This window comes from Python bivittatus, unplaced genomic scaffold (assembly GCF_059951505.1).
Source record: "Python bivittatus isolate LINGU-HERP-01145 unplaced genomic scaffold, Pbiv_v1 ctg000700_np1212, whole genome shotgun sequence".
NCBI lineage: Eukaryota > Metazoa > Chordata > Lepidosauria > Squamata > Pythonidae > Python > Python bivittatus.
Window position 1 is genome coordinate 54,365,211 of NW_028277098.1, and position 23,092 is coordinate 54,388,302.

General features: G+C 40.9%; 1 protein-coding gene across 1 annotated transcript in view; it reads right to left on the reverse strand.

Annotated features, from left to right (window-relative positions):
* The window catches only part of CELSR2 (cadherin EGF LAG seven-pass G-type receptor 2), a 99,094-nt gene that overhangs the window by 5,093 nt on the left and 70,909 nt on the right, over positions 1-23,092 (reverse strand). The window contains exons 15-34 of the mRNA XM_088153475.1: positions 21,243-21,426; positions 20,890-20,991; positions 19,808-19,902; positions 18,596-18,805; positions 17,742-17,925; positions 16,381-16,524; positions 14,940-15,123; positions 13,783-13,950; positions 13,537-13,663; positions 13,013-13,213; positions 12,486-12,660; positions 12,034-12,146; positions 11,395-11,474; positions 10,859-10,985; positions 9,416-9,538; positions 8,457-8,587; positions 6,493-6,581; positions 2,825-2,998; positions 1,953-2,162; positions 403-646 (exon numbers count right to left, since the gene is read on the reverse strand). Of these exons, the coding sequence (XP_088009601.1) occupies positions 403-646; positions 1,953-2,162; positions 2,825-2,998; positions 6,493-6,581; positions 8,457-8,587; positions 9,416-9,538; positions 10,859-10,985; positions 11,395-11,474; positions 12,034-12,146; positions 12,486-12,660; positions 13,013-13,213; positions 13,537-13,663; positions 13,783-13,950; positions 14,940-15,123; positions 16,381-16,524; positions 17,742-17,925; positions 18,596-18,805; positions 19,808-19,902; positions 20,890-20,991; positions 21,243-21,426 (3,065 nt within the window). The remainder of the gene's footprint in view (positions 1-402; positions 647-1,952; positions 2,163-2,824; positions 2,999-6,492; positions 6,582-8,456; positions 8,588-9,415; positions 9,539-10,858; positions 10,986-11,394; positions 11,475-12,033; positions 12,147-12,485; positions 12,661-13,012; positions 13,214-13,536; positions 13,664-13,782; positions 13,951-14,939; positions 15,124-16,380; positions 16,525-17,741; positions 17,926-18,595; positions 18,806-19,807; positions 19,903-20,889; positions 20,992-21,242; positions 21,427-23,092) is intronic.

Sequence of the window (23,092 nt, forward strand, 5' to 3'; positions counted from 1 at the left end):
AAACTCCTTTTCCCACCTAAAATCCACAAAGGAGGAGATGGCTGCATCAGTGCCTTTCACATTCAGCTATATCCAGATTGGGCTAAGGGGTTATATTCTGAACCAGAAGCCAGAGAAATATCTTCTCCAAGAATGGAAACCCTCCCCACAAGGTCAGTGGAATTAAAAGATTCTTATAACATGTAAGTCAGGAAGAATCTAAGGAACTGTAATAGACAGACATTGTTTTTAAAGGCACAGCCTGGGAATAAAGTGGGACAAAAATGAAATATAGCAAAATACGAGCCCTGAAAGATTGGAAGCACCAGATCTGGCATGGGCAAGGGGCTTCACAGAGGCAGCAGGTTCACACACACAAGCAACCAAAATAGGCTAGCAAGGAGAAGGCACAGCCATACTCACTCAGAGCCTGAAGAGTCCTCATCCACTGTGCCAGTCTTTATGCTCATGGTGATAGGTGTAAGGCCATTGAGCTGTTCCTGTAGGGTCTGTCGGGGTCGGGGTGCCCCACCCCCACGGCTGCCGTCACTCCCCGAAGAACCATGCAATGATACCATCCCTGAGCGACAGCTGGAGAGCTTGTTATGGATACGCTGGATGCTGTTCTTCTCGCTGATGGGTGGCAAGTACTTCTTCTTTAAAATGCCTGAGGGCAGAAGATTCAGAGTCAAAGAAAACATCCCTTGCTGCAGGGACTAAATTAAGGCCAAAGGGTCTGACTGCTTGTCTTTCCTGATAGTGGTATGGGCTCGGTTATGTTCTACTCTTAAAAAACAAAAAGCAGAGCTGTGGCCCATTTTCATAAATAAACCTTAAAGCAGTGTTGTCCAAACTTGGCCACTTTAAGATGAGTGGACTTCAACTCCCAGAATTCCCCAGCCAGCCATGCTGGCTGGGGAATTCTGGGAGTTGAAGTCCACTCATCTTAAAGTGGCCAAGTTTGGACAACACTGGCTTAAAGGCACTCAGAATCCAATAATCTCAGTAAATTAAAACAGTCTTGAAACTCATAACTGAAAATTATCTGGTTTTATGTATTTTCTTTATCAAAGGGCTGAAGTCTGCATTAGGTCTTAGGCCCATCTGGTAGCAGGGTCTTAGAGCAAGCAGAAAAGATTTTTGTCTCAATTCTAAGTTGGTAACTTGGAGAAAATTCATCTCAGTGCAATCTTTAACTTTACAAGAATTGCCAATGCCAGCTTATCTGTAAAATGCATATAAGTTCTTGTAAGTTAGTATTGTGGAGCTTTCTCACCAAAGGCTGCAATGACACATTATTTCTGCCCAATGAAAACTAGTTTTTATTCAAAAAAACTGAATCATAACCACTACTGTATTCCTTAATATGTATCAATAGGCCCTGCTGTTTATGCCCTATAACTGAATTACTGTGATGCTCAAATTTAATATCTTTATATTTGAATTAAAAATATACTGGAAATTGAGCTCTTTTTTTTTCATTATTAACTGCTTATACTGTGTGTACAAGATTCCAAGAGGCATTTAAACTTTGCAGAGGAACAGCCTGTTCCCAGTGCTTTCAATATGCCCAATCATATGCTCAATCATGTTCCAATCATGGCTGAACACCAAAGAGTAACACACAATTAGATTCTTTGATCAGGGACATTAAAAGGTCATCTCCTATAAAGCTAAATTCTGTACTAGTATGTCAAACAAGAGATTATGCTTGTTTACAAAACATTTTGTACATTTTTTTGTTTTTTCCAGAGGCAAATAAATTATTTATATTCATTCTCACAATTCACATACACCATATACTTATCTTAATCCATATTTATCTGATTTGAGAGACTCAAGATGCTGAATTCACTACTGTATATTAAGAGCAGTTGCAAAATGCAACTGGGTATTTGATACAATTCGAAAGGACATTGAAAGAGTAAAACAGGCAAGTGGGTGTTACAGTTCCCAGAATCTAACTTTCTTACCTTTCTGGGGCTGAGCAGTGGGATGAGGCAGTGAGCCCAAGATGCCCTCCCCATTCTCTCTGGCCAGCTCTTCTGTCAATCCCAGACGGTCGTTCTTGCCCACTGGCTCTACTCGCAGTGACTCTGAGCCGAGATGGCCATCACTTTCACTGGCAGTGGTCACAAAGTCACCCGGCCAGTAAGGTTTTCCAGGTCCAGAGACATTATCTACTGAGAAAGCAGAAGAAGAGCATGGATTTCAATGCTTGTCCCTGTATCTGTTCTGCTCGCCTGACTTTAATGGCCACATTAAGAGAGCTGAGGAAAAGCCACTGCCCAAGGAGATGTAACTGATATAAAAATGCATGCTCAGACCCAGAGAAAAACTACACTGAAGAAGTAGTTTTGTCCTGTCTTCACTATTCTGTGAGCATGCTCTGTGGGGTTTCCTTCTCTCCCTTTGTCATAACATTACATGCTTATATCAGCTCTCTTTAGTAGGAGAAAGAGGCATCAGTGCCACTGTTGAGGATTAAGGTAAATTAGAGTTTTAATGGACAGGGAAGAACTAACAATAAGACAGTTTGCATTATGAAATAATCTTGCTCTGAATATAACTGAGATTATATCTGTTTTATCTCAACTGACAAAGAATTCTGCATAGTTTTAAAGCATCTGTAACCTACAGCAACTGAACTTGATTACACCTTACTCAAGTGTCAAATTCCCTGGAATCACTGTAGCAATGGTCTCCACCACACAATCACAGAAATTCCAGAATAATGAAGATGAGCTGAAACTTCTTTGTAAATCAGGTAAATTCTGATCTGGTCTATTCCATCCTACAATTTTAGTGAGGGCTCAGATATTCTTGGAGTTGCCCAACGCATTACCCTTTGGAGTATTGTGCACTGGTAGCTTCTCATTGTTAGGGCACAGTAGGTTTTCCCAGCAGGGCTCCTTAGGAAATTCTTCATCTTCCTCACTATCTGAGGAGTGGGTGGAAGCAAAGGAACCACTCTGGTCATCCTCCAGAGAGAGGTCACTGTCTGAATCAGTATCACGTTCTATGGCCAAAAGGTACAGGGGGAGAGAGAAATAGTAATCAGAGTTAGTGCATTAGTAGTGCATCCATTCTTCCCCCAACTGTTCTCCACTCTCAATTCATACCAAAGCATATCCCCTATGAGGGTAAAAGAGATGTCTGTCTAGGACATACAACCTGCTTTTCATGCCAGGTATTTAATAGTCCCAATGGGTGATTTAAGAACCATGTTCAAAAACCAGGAGATTTTAGCATGTGATTAAACTGTTCTCTTGCATATGTATTTTTGTGCAAACTCAGTCTATAATATCTCACCTTTGCCTTCTAATAATGCCACAAGGATGTGCTGAATTTCAAGATGGATATATGGTATTATCAAGTCTAATCTGACCTCACTTTATTTGGGCCAGATTTGATATGATACTGCTGGAGAACTACTATTGGATTAACAGATTGTTTTCGGATGCACTTAAAACAGTCACAGAATACAGTGGGGCAAAAAAGTATTTAGTCAGCCACCAATTGTGCAAGTTCTCCCACTTAAAAAGATGAGAGAGGCCTGTAATTTTCATCATAGGTATACCTCAACTATGAGAGACAAAATGGGGGAAAAAATCCAGAAAATCACATTTCTGTCTACAGAAAACCCACCCACACAGACTGGTACCTACACAAAAACTCCAACCACCACCCACGTCAGAAAAGAGGCATTATCAAAACCCTCATGGATCGTGCCAATTGGATCTGCGAAACCCAATTCCTAAACTCTGAACTTAACCACCTTAATTGGGTCCTACAAGCGAATGGCTACTCCAAAAATGAAATAAAAAGAGCCATCAAACCAAGAAAGCAACATACGACTGAAGAAGAAAAACAGCCACCCACCAACAAAGTATTTCTGCCCTATATCAAAGGGGTCACAGACCGCATGGGAAAACTGATGGAAAAACACAATTTCCCAACAATCTTCAGTCCCACCAGAAAAGTACAAGAAGTGCTAAAATCAGCAAAAGACAAAAGGGATCCTCTCACCGCCGCAGAAGTATACCGCATACCATGCAGTTGCGGGCAAGTATACATCGGGACCACAAAATGCAGCATCCATACCAGGATCAAAGAACACGAAAGACACTGCAGACTACAGCAACCAGAAAAATCTGCAGTAGCTGAACATGCTCTCAAGCACACTGGACACAAAATCCTATTTGAAAACACAGAGATACTGGACAACACCAACAGCCACTATACCAGGCTATACTGGGAAGCCATTGAGATTCACAAACACCAGCACAGTTTCAATAAAAAAGAGGAGAGTCTAAAAATCAACAAAACCTGGCTACCAATCCTGAAAAATACAGCCTGCAAAAGGTCAACGAACTCAGCTCAACCACCAGGACGTGTGAACAGTTCACACAATGAACTTGCTAATCACCCCCAGCAGCCCCTCGTTAACAATTCAGTAGAAGAAAAAACCCTGCCTAATCCCCAGGAAAATACACACAGATGCTGACTCCAAAACAAGCAGCCACTCAGTAACCCAACCCCCCCCCCCACCCAGATCTCTATAAATACCCACAGAAGGGTCACATCACCCTGGGCACAGAGAGAACTGTTCCTGTCTGTGCTTCTGCACTCTGAAGATGCCGGTCACAGGTGCTGGCGAAACGTTAGGAAACAAAACTTCCAGAACACGGCCACACAGCCCGGAAGACCCACACCAGCCAAAAGTACTTTGCTTTTTACCCATTTTTTTTTCTGTCTCCAAGGCTTGTTATGACTGCAGTTCAGCAAAGGGAATTTAAAGACACTTACACATTTAATGGAAGATCTCACTACTAGAATTCTACCAGTGACAGAAACTAAATTTGAAGCCTTTGAGAAAAAATTAGACAAATTTGATAGTGATATTGATTTGCAAACAAAATTGGATATTGAAAATAAGATTATTGATGATGTTACATGGTGTGAAATAAGGCAATCTTCAGAACAGAAAACTGGAATAAGAGATCTGGATCTGGATGGAGGGCTGGATGATTTAGTTTATTTTGAGCCTGGAGATAATGAGTTCTTTATAAAGCCCAAAATTACAACTGAAATCTTTTTTGATAATATCCAGACCATAAAGCAGAAGAGTATTTCGGAGATTTTTCTCTTTCTGGATGTGCAAGAAGGACGTACTAAACCTTTGAAGATGTCTTTGATAGTAAAAAAGGACAAAGTGACGAGGAACTACTACTTGAGATTTCACTTGAAGAAAAAAGATTAAATGTCAAGCTGCTCCCTGAAAAGAAGAAAAAGGAATTTAAAGTGGACTTATGGGACTAAGGTTAAAATGTACAAATTATGAGTTTGGATTGATAATACTGGAATTTATTCTTGGGTTGGGATTGTATGGTAACGTTTATGGATTTTATTGTTATAGAAAATAAATAGATTTAGGTGTTTAATAACGATAGACTAACTGATACTTCAAATATTGGTAAGGTCCTCGGGATAACATGTCTGTATAAATTTCTTTAACTTTGTTTCTATTTAGAAATTACTTTTGGGATTTTTACTTGTAACTGAAAGAAATGAAATTTTGACTTTGAGATTTGATATTTAGAATTGTTTTTGCTATAGAAATATTGTGTTTTATTGATATTACTTGAGTAAGAAGTTAATGTATTATTTTACTTATAACTGTACTGAAGAAAGTAGGAAATTGTTCTTTTCTTTTCTGTTTTTTTCTCCGTCCCTTTTTTCTTTTTTCCTCACATTTCTTTATCTATTTCTTTCTTTCTACTTTTCTTTTGATGTCTTTGTGTATTTTATTCTTGTTTGAAACTTAATAAAATTTTTATTTAAAAAAAAGGATTGGTGTCTCGATAAAATACAGATTCTCTAACTATGAAGGGCTAATATTGCAACTTCATAAGGATTGGGATGATTTAAATAAAGAAAATAGTGTGTATGGAAAAAGGCAAGTATTCACTTTACCAAAACAAGTCCCACAAACACAGGGAGCTCCATATCACACATGGCCTAGCCTCCATTTCTGCATGTGAACAAAGGCAGTGATCATTTTAATCTGCCTTTCTCATTTAGAGAGAAGCAGTTTTATCACAGCAAAGCAAATAAAGAGATTTACTGTGCAACTCTATGAAGATATTATCACTGAGTTCCATGGGATTTACAGATATCCTATGTAATATATTGAATTGCAGCTTTAGGGACCTACTGCATCCTCAGCCTAGCGCACATATTTAATTTTGACTAGACTCTGAGAAATATGAGGAGGAGGAATTGTGGATTTCTTGTTCACATGTAATCACCATAGGTGTCCAAAATCACAGAGGGTTTAAAGAAGTTTAAACAGGAAGTGGAGAAAGAAGAAAAGGACTATATGGAAATGAGAAACGCTATATTATAACTTTAAGAAGCAAATTATAGGACATGCCATCCTCTGAAGGCAATTTATAAGCCCAGAAATGTGGACAGTTCTGCCCAGAACTTGTCCAATTCTCCTCCTCTCACCATTGTTCTGATCCTTGTCTTCCAGGAACAAAGAACTGGGATCGGCAGGCCCAATGTGTACCTGGCTATTGTTCAAGCCAGACTCCTCCCTGTGAGCAGAAAACAGAGGATTTGACAGCCACCAAGATTCCACAGTGCAGACAACAAGACTTATACCAGGGTGGCAGGAAAGAAATTATACATTCTTGGCATGCGTGTTTGCTGTAAATGACCTTAAGGACAAGAGATGATGTCTTCTGATAGACTTGCATTAACTGTTTAATACAAAAAAGGCATCCCTCTATTCCTATTATGTGCTAGTCCTAAAAAGATGCAATTTCTTATTCTGATTTCACAAATGCAGAAGGATTAGTATTTGTTCTGTTCTCCTCTCCATGGTAAAAACAGAGTGCTTCTCTCCTTGCACATAACTATGGCATAAACATATCACAGAAAACTTTTTTTTCTGCCATGTTCTCATGAAATTGCTTTTATCTCATTCCCAACCCATATCTCAGGTAACTTAAAGTTGTCCTTAGCAATGCTAGTGCTTTCCCCTTTAAGTAGGCAACAAAGCATGGCAGCTTTATTGTGGGGGCAACTTGATATGCTTAGCTAACCATTCAATCAGTGTTGGAGTCAGGTGACCTCCCCTAGGGCAGCCTGGCATTCACTGGCCACTTCTGGCTGGTGTGGGCTTGTTCCCTTCCCTCCAGCCTATACATTGTTCTGCTTTGGGCAGCACAAGAGTCCAGTTATTTCAAAGCAGTCTTTCTCCCACGTTCCCACCAAATCTGCAAATCAATCCCCACCTGGAAACTGGGATCAGCCTGAACAACAGTTGACTTGTGGTGGCAGCAGTGTTGAGCTGCATGGCAAAGAAGGAGAGAGGGATAGCTCTGCCTCTGCTGCTTCACAGCACAAGTCTACCCATGCCTATTGTTTCAGCTGCGTTTGAACATAGCTTTGGCACACATTGGAATGGCACTAAAACTCTATCCAAAAGGAGCCCATCAATCAGCCTAGCTCAGTACAAGTATCTGTATACACGTATTCAAAAGGATTCCAATGATCAGTTGATACCAGCTGATTGTCCTTCTTTTAGATCTTAGTGCTATTCCAAATAGCAACCTTTGAATGCACCTGTCAAAACACACCACCCCAGCACAGCCCATGTTAAGGAAAGTGATGGATATTTTCCTGCCACTTGGTGATATTTGGTAAGGAGCAAGGGAAATAAAGCCAGGGGAATCCATGAATCCCCACTATACACTGTAAATAAAGACAGTACAATTTGCCAGCATCACACCTGTAGAGGACAAGCAGTGCCAGTGGGGGGCATCAAATATTGTGCCCAGATTGCTTTCTGCTGCCTCAAGGACTGATGGGTAGCACTTTAACCTGGCCATGAAGAAGAGCCTAGAAAGAAATATCCTCAAACAAAAAATACTTTGTGTAACTTTGAAATATCAATGAACAAAGACACAAGCCTCAAAATGCTATCAGTATAGCATTTAAATAATGTGATAACTTATATGTTTCAATGGATTCACTGCATTGCATATTTTAAATAAAAAGAATTTCCCAATCAGAGGCAATGAACTGCTAATGAACACATGATTTAGCACAGTCCAGCCATTGACTCTCAACTTTTTCTATCTCATTCTCAGACATTTCTAGCATCTCTCATTGACAGTTCTGTTTGGGATTAGCACAAGCTGTATTTCAGCATCATCTGGAGGGCTACATGTCTCCTTACCTCCACAACACTAAGGACAGGTGGCAGCTAGCAGGATTCAGGTATATCACATACAGTTCTCAGGAACAGACCAAACATAAACTAAGTCCCTGTACAGTGGGGATAAAGGGTGTTCTAATCAAAAGTACCTTATTTTTGATGTATACCTACACATTCATTAAGGACTGTTAGATTATTTCACATGCAGGGACTAGCAATCATCACTTGGCCCTGGCATTAGCATTACCTGAGCACAAAAGGGATGTAGCTGTGCTGACTCTTGCCTGAGCGGACAGTGCTATGCAAGGAACCAGTGGAGTCCCCAAATGGCGTATGGTACAATTGCCCATCCACATAGGTATTGTTGCAGATATAAGCCTGTTGAGATCAGAATAATAATAGGGGAGAGAGCAATTAACAGCAGGGGAGAGGCAAGAGCTAACTTAATGGAGCCCCTTATGTATTTCTTTTCTTTTCACCAACTGGATTAAGGAACTGAGCATTTTTCGCTAGCATAGCTCTTAGTCCTGGACCTCCCAACTTCCACTATGCCAAGTTTGTCTCATCTATTTGAACATTCATCTCTCTTTATACTAGAAATCTCTTTCCTCGATGCTAGCAGCATGTTTCTTCGCACAGGCATTCACTAGTTGTTCCTCGGAATGTGTTGCCAAAACTCATATTTGCTGTAAGAAACCAGCCCATCTTTTTCCTGTTGTGACAATCTGAAAGTGAGACACAGAATATTATGTGTGCCGTCTGTTCCGAGTAACATAAAATTTGGGGATGAATGTAGCCTGTGAATCTCAGCTTTTGTGAAATTACTCAGTTTTAAGTGATACAGATGGTTGTGAAAAGATGCGGGCACTCATGCGATCAGGCCTGGAGGTCGTACATAATTTGGCTTCAATGTCTTACATCATTTTTGTGCCTTCCATAATACTAATAGTAGGAGAATGAATTAGGCAAAACATGCAAATATATGCATATTTGCTTCATTGCCAATGGCTTCATTGTCATTTCTTGATATAGAATTTGAGTTAAATTTCTGAACTGGAGCAAAATGCCAACTCCGGGTCAATGTTTTGTTTGATTTGCCTTTTAAGATCAGTGTCAAACTCTGCAACAAAATACCTGATGTTTTCTGCTCAAATGCATTATATGCCCTCGATGATCCTAGGAAAGAAAGCTCCTTGAAATACTCACCGCTGTCAAGGTAGATTTGGTGGTAAGTGTAGGATCAGTGCTGTGCTTCTTTCCACAAATAGATCTGAGAGCTCTCCTCACTTCTTTACACAAGATGACACAGAGGAGAAAGATTAAGGGTCCCTATGGAACAATGAGAGCATAAGTACTGAATGGCAACCTCATGGCTTCCAAGCTTTATGATGTTTATTTTTTTATTTCTTAGATTTATATCTTCCTCTTCCTTCAAGAGCTCAAGGCAGCATCTGTGGGGATCTTGTTCCACTGCATCTCCACGATAGCAACTCTGTGAGATAGGTTGGGCTGAGAGAGAGAATGACTAGCCCAAAGCCACCCAGGGAGTTTCCATGGCTAAAGGAGTACTTGAACCTGGATCTCCTGGTACTAGTTCAGTACCTTAACCATTGCTCCACACTGGCTTTCCAACAGCATTAAGGGGAAGCCAGTAACCTAATTTGCAGGCCTTGCTTTCTATTTTCAATCCTAATGGTCCTATTACTTTTGTTCCATATATTTCTTCCCACTCATAAGCAGTAATGTTTTTCTTCTTAAAAAATGCAAAAAGTTTTATTAAACTCCTTATGATTTGACTGGGCTTCACCAATTTCTAAACTGAGAATAACTGCTGCTTTTATTAATAAGACATTTCTTGCTCTGGTAGATATTACCTTAGGAAAACAACAGCAGTTGTAAAAAAAGAAAAAAAATGACATTTTTGCATGTTTCTATTATAATTTAGAGAGCAATAATTTAGATACAAATCCTATTTTAAACCATCATTTCCTAATTATTTATCAGAAGAGATGTCTGACACAGCATTACAGTATTAGACAACTTGTATGAAATCTATACACATCAAAGTATTTGGAGCAACAGAGAGAAGCAAAATAACTAATTCTACATATACTAACAGAAATTAAAATCCTGTTGTTCCATAGAACTTAATCGTTTTGAGAGCCAAAGAGCTCAAGTACGTAAGAATTTATTTACTCCAAAGGTATAAAACACGCAGTCCAAGTGCCACATAGATTCTGTTTGCGTCTCCCAGAACACCTCCAGAACTCTTTCATCCTTTAAAAGACCCCAACCCACTGAAAAAACTGACTCCTCTCCCCCTGCTATTTGGAGTACGCCTGCTATGCCTGATACAGTATCATGACCAAGAGAACTTGCATGCTCCTTTGCTCCAATTGCCACACAGAGGTCAATCATACTCAAGAAGCCACATGAAATCCTCCAAAATTAAGTTCGGCCTGATTCCTCAATTTATATTACTGAATGAAATTGAGATAAACAAGTCCTTGGAGGAAAGGGAAAAATGGTAAAAACAAAACTTAACTGGGGGACTTGATAATAGATCAATATTACTGAGCAAATGTGACTGGTTTGGGGAGATTCCACACCAGTGTATGCTATTGTGTTATCTCGTTATACCCAAATTACCTGGAGGCAGTTGAAGCCCGCAAATAGGTAGTGGAAGAGGATGGCATCACTGTTAATGGACAGCAGAGCCAGCAACCAGGTGACACTCATTATCAGCAGGGAGATGAAGCCCGACCGTAGACCGGAGCTATAGTAGAGAAGGAGCATAGTCAGTGTGGTCTCTCCCACACAGCAATCCCTAGCCTCATGGATAGAATATTACTTATGAATAAGCTCCTGATTCTGTCTGCTGGTCCTGGAGTATGTCCTGGCTGATTTTGCTATACTATGTATGTAGGACTGATCCCACAATTCCAACAAAAATACTGGAAGCATTGACTATTGGAATATAACAGTGTTAGGTCAGAAAACGGAACTCAGCAGAAATAATGAGCTAGTAGGGTGCAATAAAATGGAGATAATAATAAGGGTGACAAATCAGAGGAAAAGCACATGGCATCAGAAAAGTAGAAATCACAATGCAGGGACATGGGAGGACAGTTAAGTATTCATAATAGGTGAAAAGAGCAGTTGTGCATGAGCAATACCAGACTCACACTGTCCCCTTCTTCTCAAAACCCTGCTGTTGAGCAGCACAAGTGGCCTTGGTGGCCAGGACATAGAGGAAAACACTCATCTGTAGAATGAAAGAGGGAAAAGATTAGTACTAAACTTCTCTCTGGCTAACAGCATCTCCTCCCAAACCTGGAATATCTTAGATACTGTATCAGTCCCTCTTCCTCGGCAATGCCCTTTTCTGGTCTTGCAAAGATCACTTCTCTTTTATAAGAGTCCTACAGCTACTATATGACTGATTGGGAAACTCATGTAACCCATCATCTGAGGTTCCTGCTGGAGCAGGGGAAGGGCTGCAGTTCTGGGCAATGCTTCTCAGACTTCCATTGCATCTTCAATCAGTTCAGTGAGAATACTGTTTTCCAAGCTTCCTCAGAGTGAAATGACAGAACTAGGCAGTCCTTGCACCCATTGGGTAAATAAAACTAAGCATTTCTGTGAAAAGTAATGGTTGCCATGCCCATCTTAAAGCAAAGACCTCTCATTTTTTTCTCACTGCATTTGTAACTTTCACTTCATGTAAACCAAGAATAGTCTTATGAAACCAGAGAGTTGTCCCCATACTGCCAAATGTGGACCTTTTGCCTTTCCTCCCCATATTCCCTTGCTTCTCTACTCACTGCAACAGCAAAAGCAATGGGACCAGCAAAGCTCCAAATCAGTGTATCATAGATGGAGAGCCAGCAAAAGTCTGGGTTCCCATACCCTTCTGGGTCCAGGCCCACAGCAAGTCCTAAGAAGAATGCCATACAAAGCAATCAGCAAAGAGGAAATATAAGTCCTTAATCATTTCATCTACTCAGACAGCAGGGTGGAATTGTAAGAACTGTGACAGAACAGCATTAATCTAATTAATGCTGAAGCCAGTTCACTCCAGCTTTAGGCTCCAGTTTTAGGTTAGTCCAGTTATATCCTGCTTAAATTGACCCAGTTGTCTGTTACAAGGTTAGCAGAGCAAGGAAATGCTTTTTCCATTTTCTCTTTACTAAAATATGCTTCACAAAAGAGTATCATGGCCGCAGAATGACCATGGCTGTGAGCCAGATTATACAATGTTTAGTGCAGGCCTCACCTGTGATGAATGCTGGCACACCCCAGCCAACCATATAATAGAAGCGCATGGGGCCATAGTTGATGTCTCGCACTTCACTCAGCATGCGGTAAATGTGCAGTGCTTCTAGCAATGCCCAGGAAAAGGCACACATGTACAGAAAATGCAACAGGATGGCAATGACGGTGCAGGCAAACTATCATGGAAAGAGACAAAGGAGCAGAATTAGGAAACCTGTCCCAAATGTGCACAAAAACCAAAGTGTAATGAACTATTTCACGGTATATTTAGAAAGGTACATATTTACCCTAATCCCCTATCTTTGAGCCACATCTCCAGGAGCTGCTGCTGTTAATTTAAGGCAGTTTACTTGGCCTCTCAAAGGCACCCAGACAAAGAAGGATGCACTGATGCCAGATAGCAGTGTATGATTTTTTGGGTGGGTGGGGAAATATTGGATTGATACTACTAAATGTGGTAATGGCAATGAACTTGATCTTTTTAGTAGAGTTCCCTGACCTTTCCCTCCCACCCACACAGGTGCTTACTGGCAGGTCAGCCTGGTTGATACCCAGTAGGAAGATGAGCTCAGAAAGAAATAGCGCTATCACTAGGTTCTTGCGGATGCTTTGTTGATTGGATCTCAGAGTTCGCAATCCAGCCAGGAAGAGGAAAGTAAGCAGGAGGCTGCCCAGTGTCACAGCAATGGAGACATACGTGATGGTCTTCAGGGGCAGGATCTCACCATTCTGGGAGGAACAGAGAATTTATTAATGGATACCCATGAAAATGTGAATTTAGCTGTTATTATTTGGTCTCCCTAAGGTAAGAGCAATTTGACAGTGGACATTCCCTTTCACTGAACACGTTCAGAGGCTAGATACCTATTTGACTTGAATTCCAGCAGTGAGCAGGGAGTGGACTAGATGGCCTAATTAGCTGTTCTCAGCCCTATGAGTCTACCACCCTTAAGGGGCCAAAGCCTAATTTCTGCTACTATGTTCTTCTCTCTTCAGAATTCTCCCTTGCCCTATTCTCCCATTCTCAAAAGTAGGGTCCTTATTTGTCTCACCTCTCTGCGGGAAATATCCATCAGCACAGCAAAGCTTGTCATGTGGTTACACTGGCAGCTGACATGGGTCTCATTCCTGAACACAACCTCACAGCCCTTGGCTGACCAGCCACCAGTCCCGCTGACCCTGAAAAACAGCAGAGTCAAGGTGAATCTGTCAGCCTGAGAACCACACAAATATCTATTGTTCCCTCCCTGTTCAATATATGCCAGTCCCAAACATTTTGACTGGGAAACAGATCTCACAGGATGGAGTGGTTCCAGAAGACGCAGATAGGCTTGGTCCGTTCCTCGGTTTCCAACAGCCGGAATTGCACTGTGATGGGTTTCTCAAGGGCTCGTTGCATCAATGCATCGTTGTCATGGATGCTGATACTCACCACTGGGGTGTTGATGATAGGACGCTTGGGGACTCTGTGATGACAACAGGGCATATATTTACCTAAATCGCTGTTTCACCCCTGTATAAAGTTGAATTCTGCTTAGTCCCTCACTTAGTGCTTCCAGACATTTGCTAGCACATAAAATAAAATAAAATCTCTTTCAAATCAGGCTTGACTCTTGGAGACTCCATGATTACATCCATATGCTATTTTTTTTAGCAACAGTACAGAAAGTGGTTTGCCATTGCTTTGGGGGATATTTTTTCAACCTCCCAATCTTGGTATTCCCTGGTGGTCTCTCATCCAAGTTTTTTTTTTTTTTACCTGCGCTCAGTCATTGCTGACCCTGCAGTGACTGCTTGGACGAGTCCTTGCAGTTTTCAAGGCAACTGTTTTTCGGAAGTGGTTTGCCAGAGCCTCCTTCCTAGGGCAGAGCCCAGCTGGCGAGCGCAGGAGGCGGGGTTTCCATTGCTTCGCGCCCTTTTCGGGCGCGCGCGGTTTTTCGCGCTTACCGGCAACTGCTCCCAACTCCTTTTTTGCAAGGCGCCGCCAGCATTTTTCCTCCTACCAGAGTGAGAGTCCCCATTTATCTACTCACGTAAGTTTTTTTCGAAGTGTTGGGTTGACAGGAACTGGGGAGGAAACAGGAGCTCACCCTGTTTAACGCGAAGGCTGGACTCGAACCGCTGAAGCGTCGACCATTTCTGGCCAGCAACTTTCAGCGTCATTAAGCCGCTGCGCCACCGCGTCCCCCATCTCATCCAAGTACTAACCAGGATTTGTCCTGCTTTGTTTCTAAAACTAGACAAAGTCAGCCAGGCAAATAACAACAGCCATGCTCCCTATTTTGTGAACCAGAGAATCATGAAGCTATTGGAGTTTCAACAACCCTTTCCGTAAACAATATGGAAAACCCTCACCCTCAAAGAAGAACTGGAATAAAATACAAGCATTGTGATCCGAACAGTTCTACACTCTCTACTAATACATTTATGCGTGCAGGTGTGAGGCAGGCATTACCTTAGGCTCCTTTTATCTGTGTCATACTGCTCTGGAAGCAGACTTGCCAGGGTGCGGTAGATGATCACACTGGCAATGGCCTGGCCTTCACTTAGATCTGGATGTCTCTTCTGTCTTGTCATAAGGGCAGGTTCTTCTTCCTCATTGGTGCCTGGCAAAGGCTTGGCACTGGCCACAGAAGATTCTGAAAATGAGCATGAAACATGGAGCCGCATTTTATTTTGCCACTGCAACAGGCCAAACCAGGTTAGACTGAATCTTTTCGCTAATACTTATTTCCAATATTTGTAGTCTGCTTTTTTGGGGAAACAAAAAAGAAGCTAAAGGGCACGGGCTGGTGACATTTTCCAGGATATGTTTGATGAACTTATTTCAGCAGATAATTAGATCTCCCACTGCCTCCATGACATGGTCCTTATTTCTATTAGACCACCATTTCCCTTCTAACAGGTGATCAGAAGCTGTCTGCATACTAGAGCCACCCAAATTCTTCTGGTTTACCTGCTACTTGAAACCAACTTCATTTCTCTTGCCTTGCCTTGGCCCTTTCTTGCCTGGCCCAACACAGAAAATCTTAAACTACTTCTGACATCACTCTGATCTACCATGCTATTCCTACTACTGTTCTTTTCAGACTGGCTATTTTGATAACATCCCTGGCCCTATTTGTCAGGGCCTGAAGCTTTCCCTTATGACAAACATTTCCTCTTCTCATTCCCTCATACAGAGAAAATAAGAGAATTTTTGAAACTGGCATACTGTATAACAGAAAAGGAAATATTAACAAGACTTCCTTCTATTGGTCTCTATTTTCCATTCCAGTTTTCAACTGATTGCTTTTTATTATGAAAAGAATATATGAGGAAAAATAATAGAAACTCCTCTGTGTGTGTGTTTTAGTCTTGATCATGGCATTCAGTACTGAATTGCACTGACCATCCAAAGCATTCCTGCAGCCAGCCACAAAGCCCCAAAATAAATCCCTATGTTGTTAAGTAACACACACACAGCTTATTTGTCAGAACACAAGGTGGTAAGGATAGAATGGATGGGTTTCCACGTTGCATTAAGCCATAATGTAATTTATTTTAGTGTACTGCCAATTCTGCTGTATTCAATAAATCATGGTAAGTACCCTATGGCTTAGCTTACTGAATAAACCCAGTCACTTAAGGGCTTGGGAAGTGCCATATAGTAAGGCTTCAGGAAAAGGCTAACTGGCAAAAAAAAAAAAAAAGAGAGATCTAATCAGTCCAACATTATGAATTCTGACCAATATTCAGGGGATTATAAATTATGTTTATGTGGTAATGCTTCTCTATTGCTCATGCCCCAGATAAAAGATCTGGGACAGTAAAAAAGGATGTACTGCTAAAGAGGGATTGTATCAATAGCATCTTTTCGAATACCAGGAATTTTTACCCCCACGTCCACAACTCACGTTTGCCTTCTGGAGCCTTGAATACACTTTCAGGTAGGATGACAGTAGTTTCTATGTCTGCAGGTTTCTCACCGCGGAGCGTCTCATAGTGGGGCAATTTGGCACCAGCAAAGTTCATCTTCTCTAGCCTCACCACAGAAATAACTGCCAATATAAGACACAGATAGACTGAGACCCACACATAAACACACTCATTAGGCATCAAGCCAACTGAATGCCAGTGTACAGCTGCACTGTTTTACTTATAAATCCTTAATTCTGACTTGGAAGTTCTTAAGTGGGCATCTATGTCCCTTTCACTTATCTCCACATACTGTCATAAATGCTAACTCTATGTCCAGACCGAAGCAACACACACACACACACACACACACACACACACACACACACGTTTTCAAACCATCTCATAAAGGCAAAAAATAAAGCATTATTTGCAGAACATGCCCACTCATCACCAAGTGGTTCAGTAAAATATTTTTGCACAGGGTGGGGGAAGATACTCATAATAATAATTAATTATTTTATTGTTGCTGTTGTTATTTAATTACTATGTTCAATAAACTCGTGAACGAATTATGAGGCCACGTTATGCAATGCCATCACCAGTATATTCTAACCCTAGTTCCTGGAGGTGCTGTGCCTGACAGTACAGGTAACACAGTCTTACAGCCCACTTATGTTCACTTAGTCATGCTAATACGATCTGTGAATGGGAGAATCACTGGCCCATACCTTAGACGATGATAACTAAGTGAAATTAAGAAAATCCATTTCAGCTCCCTATCATGAATATGCAGATAATATTCTATGCATACCTTAGAGTTATTGGACATTTATGGAGATATCATAAGAAAAGAGCTGTAGTAACTTAAGAAAAAGCAGGACAGTTCGGTCTTCAATATTTAGTTAAATAATTGATTATATTACTTCATTTAAATCCTTTTGATAAATTTTGACAAATAAAATTATCCTTTTGATAAATATATAAAAAAGGATAAATCCTTTTGATAAATAAATATGTATTTCTATCTTGATTTCTTAATCAAAGTAGCATTTAGAGCAAATTACTGTTGCCTATTTAAATACAAGAACTGACAAAAACTGGTAGCAAGCATCATTTTAGAAGAAATAGCCCTCTTACTCCCAAACTTACAAAATAATGCCTCTTCCAGGCTGGAGCCTGCCACAAAACAAATACGTGTGCTTCAGCTGCATACAAGCACAGCATACCTGTTCCATTTACTATTGTTTTTATTCACATGCAGATTAATGTACTGTAAGTATAGTTATCTGAAATGCATAGAATTGAGGAACTGCTATCTTGTTAATTAGGAAACTTATTATTATTATCATGTTCTCACCAATGTTGGGTGTGATGATGGTGAATGGGTTCAAGTATGTCTTGCGCATGTTCTGGGCCAGAGTGCTGGCATAATCCTCAAAGTGCTTGAGCAGCTGTGCTGTGCCACCCTCTGTCTGTTGGATCAGTTCCCAGTGACGCTTGTTGCTGTTGTCCAGTAGAGCACTGCCTACCTTAAGCAAATTCTGTAGGACAGAAAAAAGAATATTCTGAGCCAGCTAGGAGTAGCCTCTGATGTCAAATCTAAGTAACAGCTTGCTTCAAGAGGCAAGACTGGAATTCTGTTGTATTTACAGGAAGGCCAAAGAGTTGCAGGCATCTATGGCAAAAGGATATTCATTGCTGACATTTTCTTGCACGGAACAGCTGTTGCCTTGATGCCTTCAATATGTGTGCCTTTATCAATCCACATTTATTAAGAAAATAATCTTCACTGGCGAACTGACTTAGGCTTGGGTCTATAGGGCACTGTTCTGTAGCATGCCCCTGCCAGTGAGATTCTTAGTCCTAATCATTTAGGATGAAGCATAATTTGCCAGTTGTCATTCCTTCTACAATGCCCAGCTGAACTGAACTGAAGATTTGTTCTTCCCTGAGGCCCATCAGTGGAAGCACCAAACAACTTGCTTTTCTTGAGAGATGCAACAGGATGATTACCACTTCTCTTCCACTAAGCCACATAAGGTACCCCATGCTCCAAGAGCAGACCAGCTTAGTACCATCAGATCAGATCAACTTCTGATATTGCCAAAGAAACCTGTTTTGTGCCCTGGTACCAAACCTGCTTGCCTGCTTCAAAAGTGTGCTCTGCTCTCAGAGTTTCCATTTCATATGAACCTGAGCCCATGGGCTTACCTCAGTGAAATGAACATCCTGGGTAGCAGCCAAGCCAAAGCCTTCTTGGTTGCTTTCATGCTTCAGGAGCTGGGCTAAGAGCTGAAAAGCCACTTTGACGTCACTACCAAAGAAGCTCTCAGTGTTCTGTGTAGCATTGCGAAGCTGGAGAGCCACCCGCTGAGACTGCTCTGTATCCAAAACTGACTCATTCTGCAACAATCTCTCTGCCTGTTTCACAGGAAAGATTAAGATATTCTGCACAAGGTGCTTCAATGAAACAAGGTAAATTAACGAAACACAGCTGGTTGATAGCTCAATTGCAGCTTTTGTCTTGCCACAGGTTTGCTAAGACACAGTCAGAGATGGAACCAAAACTTTTCCTAAGCAATTCCAATCAAAACATTCTAATGCTGAATTTAATACTCATCACAGAATTTAGTACTCTGAAAATCCCTTCTTTCACGTTATAGTCCTAGGGCTAAAACGTAACCTGGAAATGTGAGGGTTATACCAGGTGAAAGGCCAAAAGTAAAAGTGATTAAAATCTTGTCAGTTACAGGCAGCAATTGCCAACACCTAGAGAAAAGCAACTCATGAAGAAATCACTTGTTTAAGCAATCTCTCTGCTCTGTGAGGGGAAAAAAGAAAAAAATGGGCTAGGCATAGGACAATGCATACTAATTCACTGTAACAGTGAACATGTGACTGAGAGGAGATGCTGTGAAGGTTGTAAATGTGAGCCTTGGTCGCAAAATTATTTTTTCAGCATCATTGTAACTTCAAATGGTTGCTGTACAAGGCAGTTGGTAAGCTAGGTCTACATGTACTTCTTTGTTAAAAGACAATTCATATTGCCATCCCATTCAATCAATCCAGGCAATAAGAGGAAGTGGTCCTGAGAAAGCTGCTGTATTTCTCTTCTTACAATGAAGCCTGAATACAGGCCCAGTGACCACAAGTTCATTGTGAAGCAGCTTACAAAGAGTGTCAGCACCTCCTCCTCCTTGGCTTATAGTCAAGGGATGGTAATAGGCAGGACTGGGGATTCTATGAATGAAACCAAGTCTAGTGAGAATAAAGAGCTGTATCTAACAGCCTTTGCTTTGGAGAATTTTGGTGAAATAAAACTAAAGAAACTACACGTTTGCATTCATACACACATAGAAGGGAGTAAATCCATAGATTCTTGGCTTTTCTCTGGGAACAGGAAAATGTAAGAAAAGCACTTACAAAACCCTTGAGAACAGCAAAAGTCAGTGAGGTGCAGTTGAAGAGATTGGGTGCCAGCCAGCCCTTGTGTTCATCACAGTGCCGTACAGCAGTACCTGTGGAGCAAAAAGAGATCATTTGTGGGAAAGGGACCTGACAACATGAAACTTGCCCCACAAAACCAAATGCCACAATATACTTCAACCCATCCCACTCAATCACACAGAGAGGACATGCTTCGGACCACTGCAGTAAGAGAACTTCGATTAGCGGGGTCAAAGGCGGGCCTTTTCTACAGTAGCCCCCGCTCTCTGGAATATTCTGCCCCCAGAGGTGAGATTGGCTCCCTCACTCCTGGCCTTCCGGAGGGCTTTGAAGACCTGGTTCTGTCACTTGGCCTGGGGTGGGGAAGGAATACTTCAAGTGTGGGGATGGCTAGCCCCATAGAGGCTTGCTGTCTTCAGCCCCAGATCCTTCATCATCTTCTTGGACTCTTTTTCTCTTTTTTGGTAATGTTTTTAAATTTTTATGTTTTATGTATTTATATGTATTTATGGTTGTAATGGTTTGTGTGAACCGCCCAGAGTCCCTCATTGGGGGGACATGGGTGGGGAGAAACTTAATAAATAAAATAAAATAAAAATATTAGCTTGCTCAAGTTTTGTTTTTTCTGTTATTGGAGGTTAAAACATTCAACCTTTAAACACATGTCTCTCAAATAGAGAGAAGAATGGGATTCTGTTTGCTTTTGCTTTTTATAATGTGGGACATTCATTTCCAGAAGCAAATCAGATTTCTGTGGTGCTAAGAGGAGTGTTTGGCTCACACAAAAAGTGCTTCCAAGCAGAGAGAAAAAACTGCACATCAACATATATTGCATAGTTACTGCATTGTTTACTCCACAACAGAGTTTTTGGTGATGAGGGCTAGGAAACCATGGGATGACTATTTGAGGAAGACTACTTCCTTTGACCATCCATAAAATGTCGTCAACAGGGCAGGGTAACTAAAGAAAACCTTTGTCTGGAAGCATCCAAAGACCATTTAATAATTCAACTGATTATTATATGTACATGACTGAATTCTTAAAGATGTTTCATTACCTACAGATCCCCGGGGGCAAGATGCAGCTGCAGGTAAGCCAAAGCGGGTGCGTGGCCACCAAATATTAGCTTCAATGGCACGTGGGCAACTATCGTAATTCACTGCAAGAAAAAAGAAAGAGTACGTGAATAGTTATTTGCTCTATGTAAACTCAGCGTGCTCTTTTCAGTAAATGTATCTAAAATAAATGGGAAGGTAATCTACCTATTGCTAGGATTTCCTGGTGTCTTATAATCCAAGTCCTAATCAAGTTTAACTCTGCTCAATTCTTTGGGATCATTTAAGGCTGCAACCTGCAGTAGACAAATTTGACCTAATCTGAAGTGCTTCCTGCCCATGGAATATTTCTAACCTTCGCAGCCACTGATGGTAACTTCTGCAAAAGGATTGTCACAGCGGTCACAGCGGCGGCCAATGACACCTGGCTTGCAAGAGCACTGCCCAGTCTCAGGCTCACAGGTGCGAGACAATGAGCCGGTATGGTAGCAGTCACAGAGGAAACAGGAGGCACTGTCTGCTGGACGGTAGTGGTTTTCCTGTAGAACAGCAGAGGGAGATTTAAATTCTGATGGTTTTTTATTTGTTATAAGAAGCATATATACCTCTTGGCCAATCCAAGACCTTTACCAGAAATGTTATTTCCTATTAAACTTTCAGCAATTCACCTGCATACTCAAAAAGGACAGAAATTCCCAAGATACTATCATGATTTCTATCAAACATGTCAAGTCCAATTCCATATTATCTTGAGTGGCCGTATGCACATGTCATACCAAGCAATGATTAAGCATGTTGTTTATGAGAAGAAACAAGTACCAGCACATTCTTTTCCTTAACCTTTCTGCACTGTTGGTAACAATTCAGAAGTGTTTGGTTTCCATTAATTATGTCATCTGGAGGGAGAAACTGGCTAATATTAATTATCACTAGAATCAAACAAATTTCAGACTGTGTTTTCCAAATACGGATTATTAAAACTAATCACAAAGACGTCGAACCATTATTAATTTAATTTGTATCTTGCCAAATTCCTCAAGTTGAAGATGACTCACATAAAATATAAATATCAAAAGAATATATAAAAACAAACAAACGAAACAGCATAATTAAAAATAACATAATAATTCTTGGTCTGGGGAACATAGCAAATTAATAGTTGGAAAGAAGCAAAATACTTCCTCTAAGCAACTTTCCCCACTTGCACCTAGTCATGGCATAAACACGTCCCAGCAACATGTTTTTCTGCCATGTCCTCTTAATGTTGCCTTCATCTCATCCACAACCCTCTCCTAAGTAATCCTTTGCTGCTCCAGTTTAAAATTAGTGTCTTCCCTCTTAAGCAGACAGTTAGCTATAGCAATTTACTGTGGATACAATCTAATGTGCTTCACCAAACATTCTCTTAGGGTGGTCAGGTAATACCCTCAGGGGATGTAGTAATTATTGATTGTTTTATACTGGTGCATATACAAACTCATTGTATTCATCCTGGAACAGCAGAAGAGCACCTAACTAGTGGGGGACAGGGGAGCATGGGCAAGTGAGAGAGAGACAACCAGTTGTTTGAACTATTTTGAAACACAGGTAATGCTCTTATGGAACAGCATGAAACCCATGTTCAGCAACATTTATACAAAACCTGAGCAAGTGTTGAGAGAGGGCTAATCTTGCTGATCTAGCCATTTATCAAAATGCACCTACTGTGAAGGGATAGGGATTACTTGCAAGGATATAAAATATTATGCTGATATTGTTTTCTGCCACATCAAGGACTGGTAGTTAGCAATTTAACTCAGCCAATCCCAAACTACACAGGAAGAAAAGGAAGCATTCCATTTGTTCCTGTTCATTTACCACCGGCTCCCTCAAGTTGGATGTGTTATGGGAGTTACAACACATCTGGAGGTTATCAAAATGTGAAAGACTGGATTAGAGTATATTCTCTCTTAAACTAGTTGCTTTCAAACTATATTCAAGGGAACCATGGATTTCACTGGAAGGTTATTAGAATTCTTCAGTGAACATTTACTTTATGCTGGATACATTTCCCAGCAGGGGAGCTGATTACCACAATTGCCCTTCCCTTACCATACAGTTGAGAAACCAGCGGCCTTCTAGATTTTGTTGAACTACAGTTTTCATGCTGGTTGATATTGCTGGAAGTTATAGCAATGTTTGGAAGGCAAGAAGGTATATGATAAG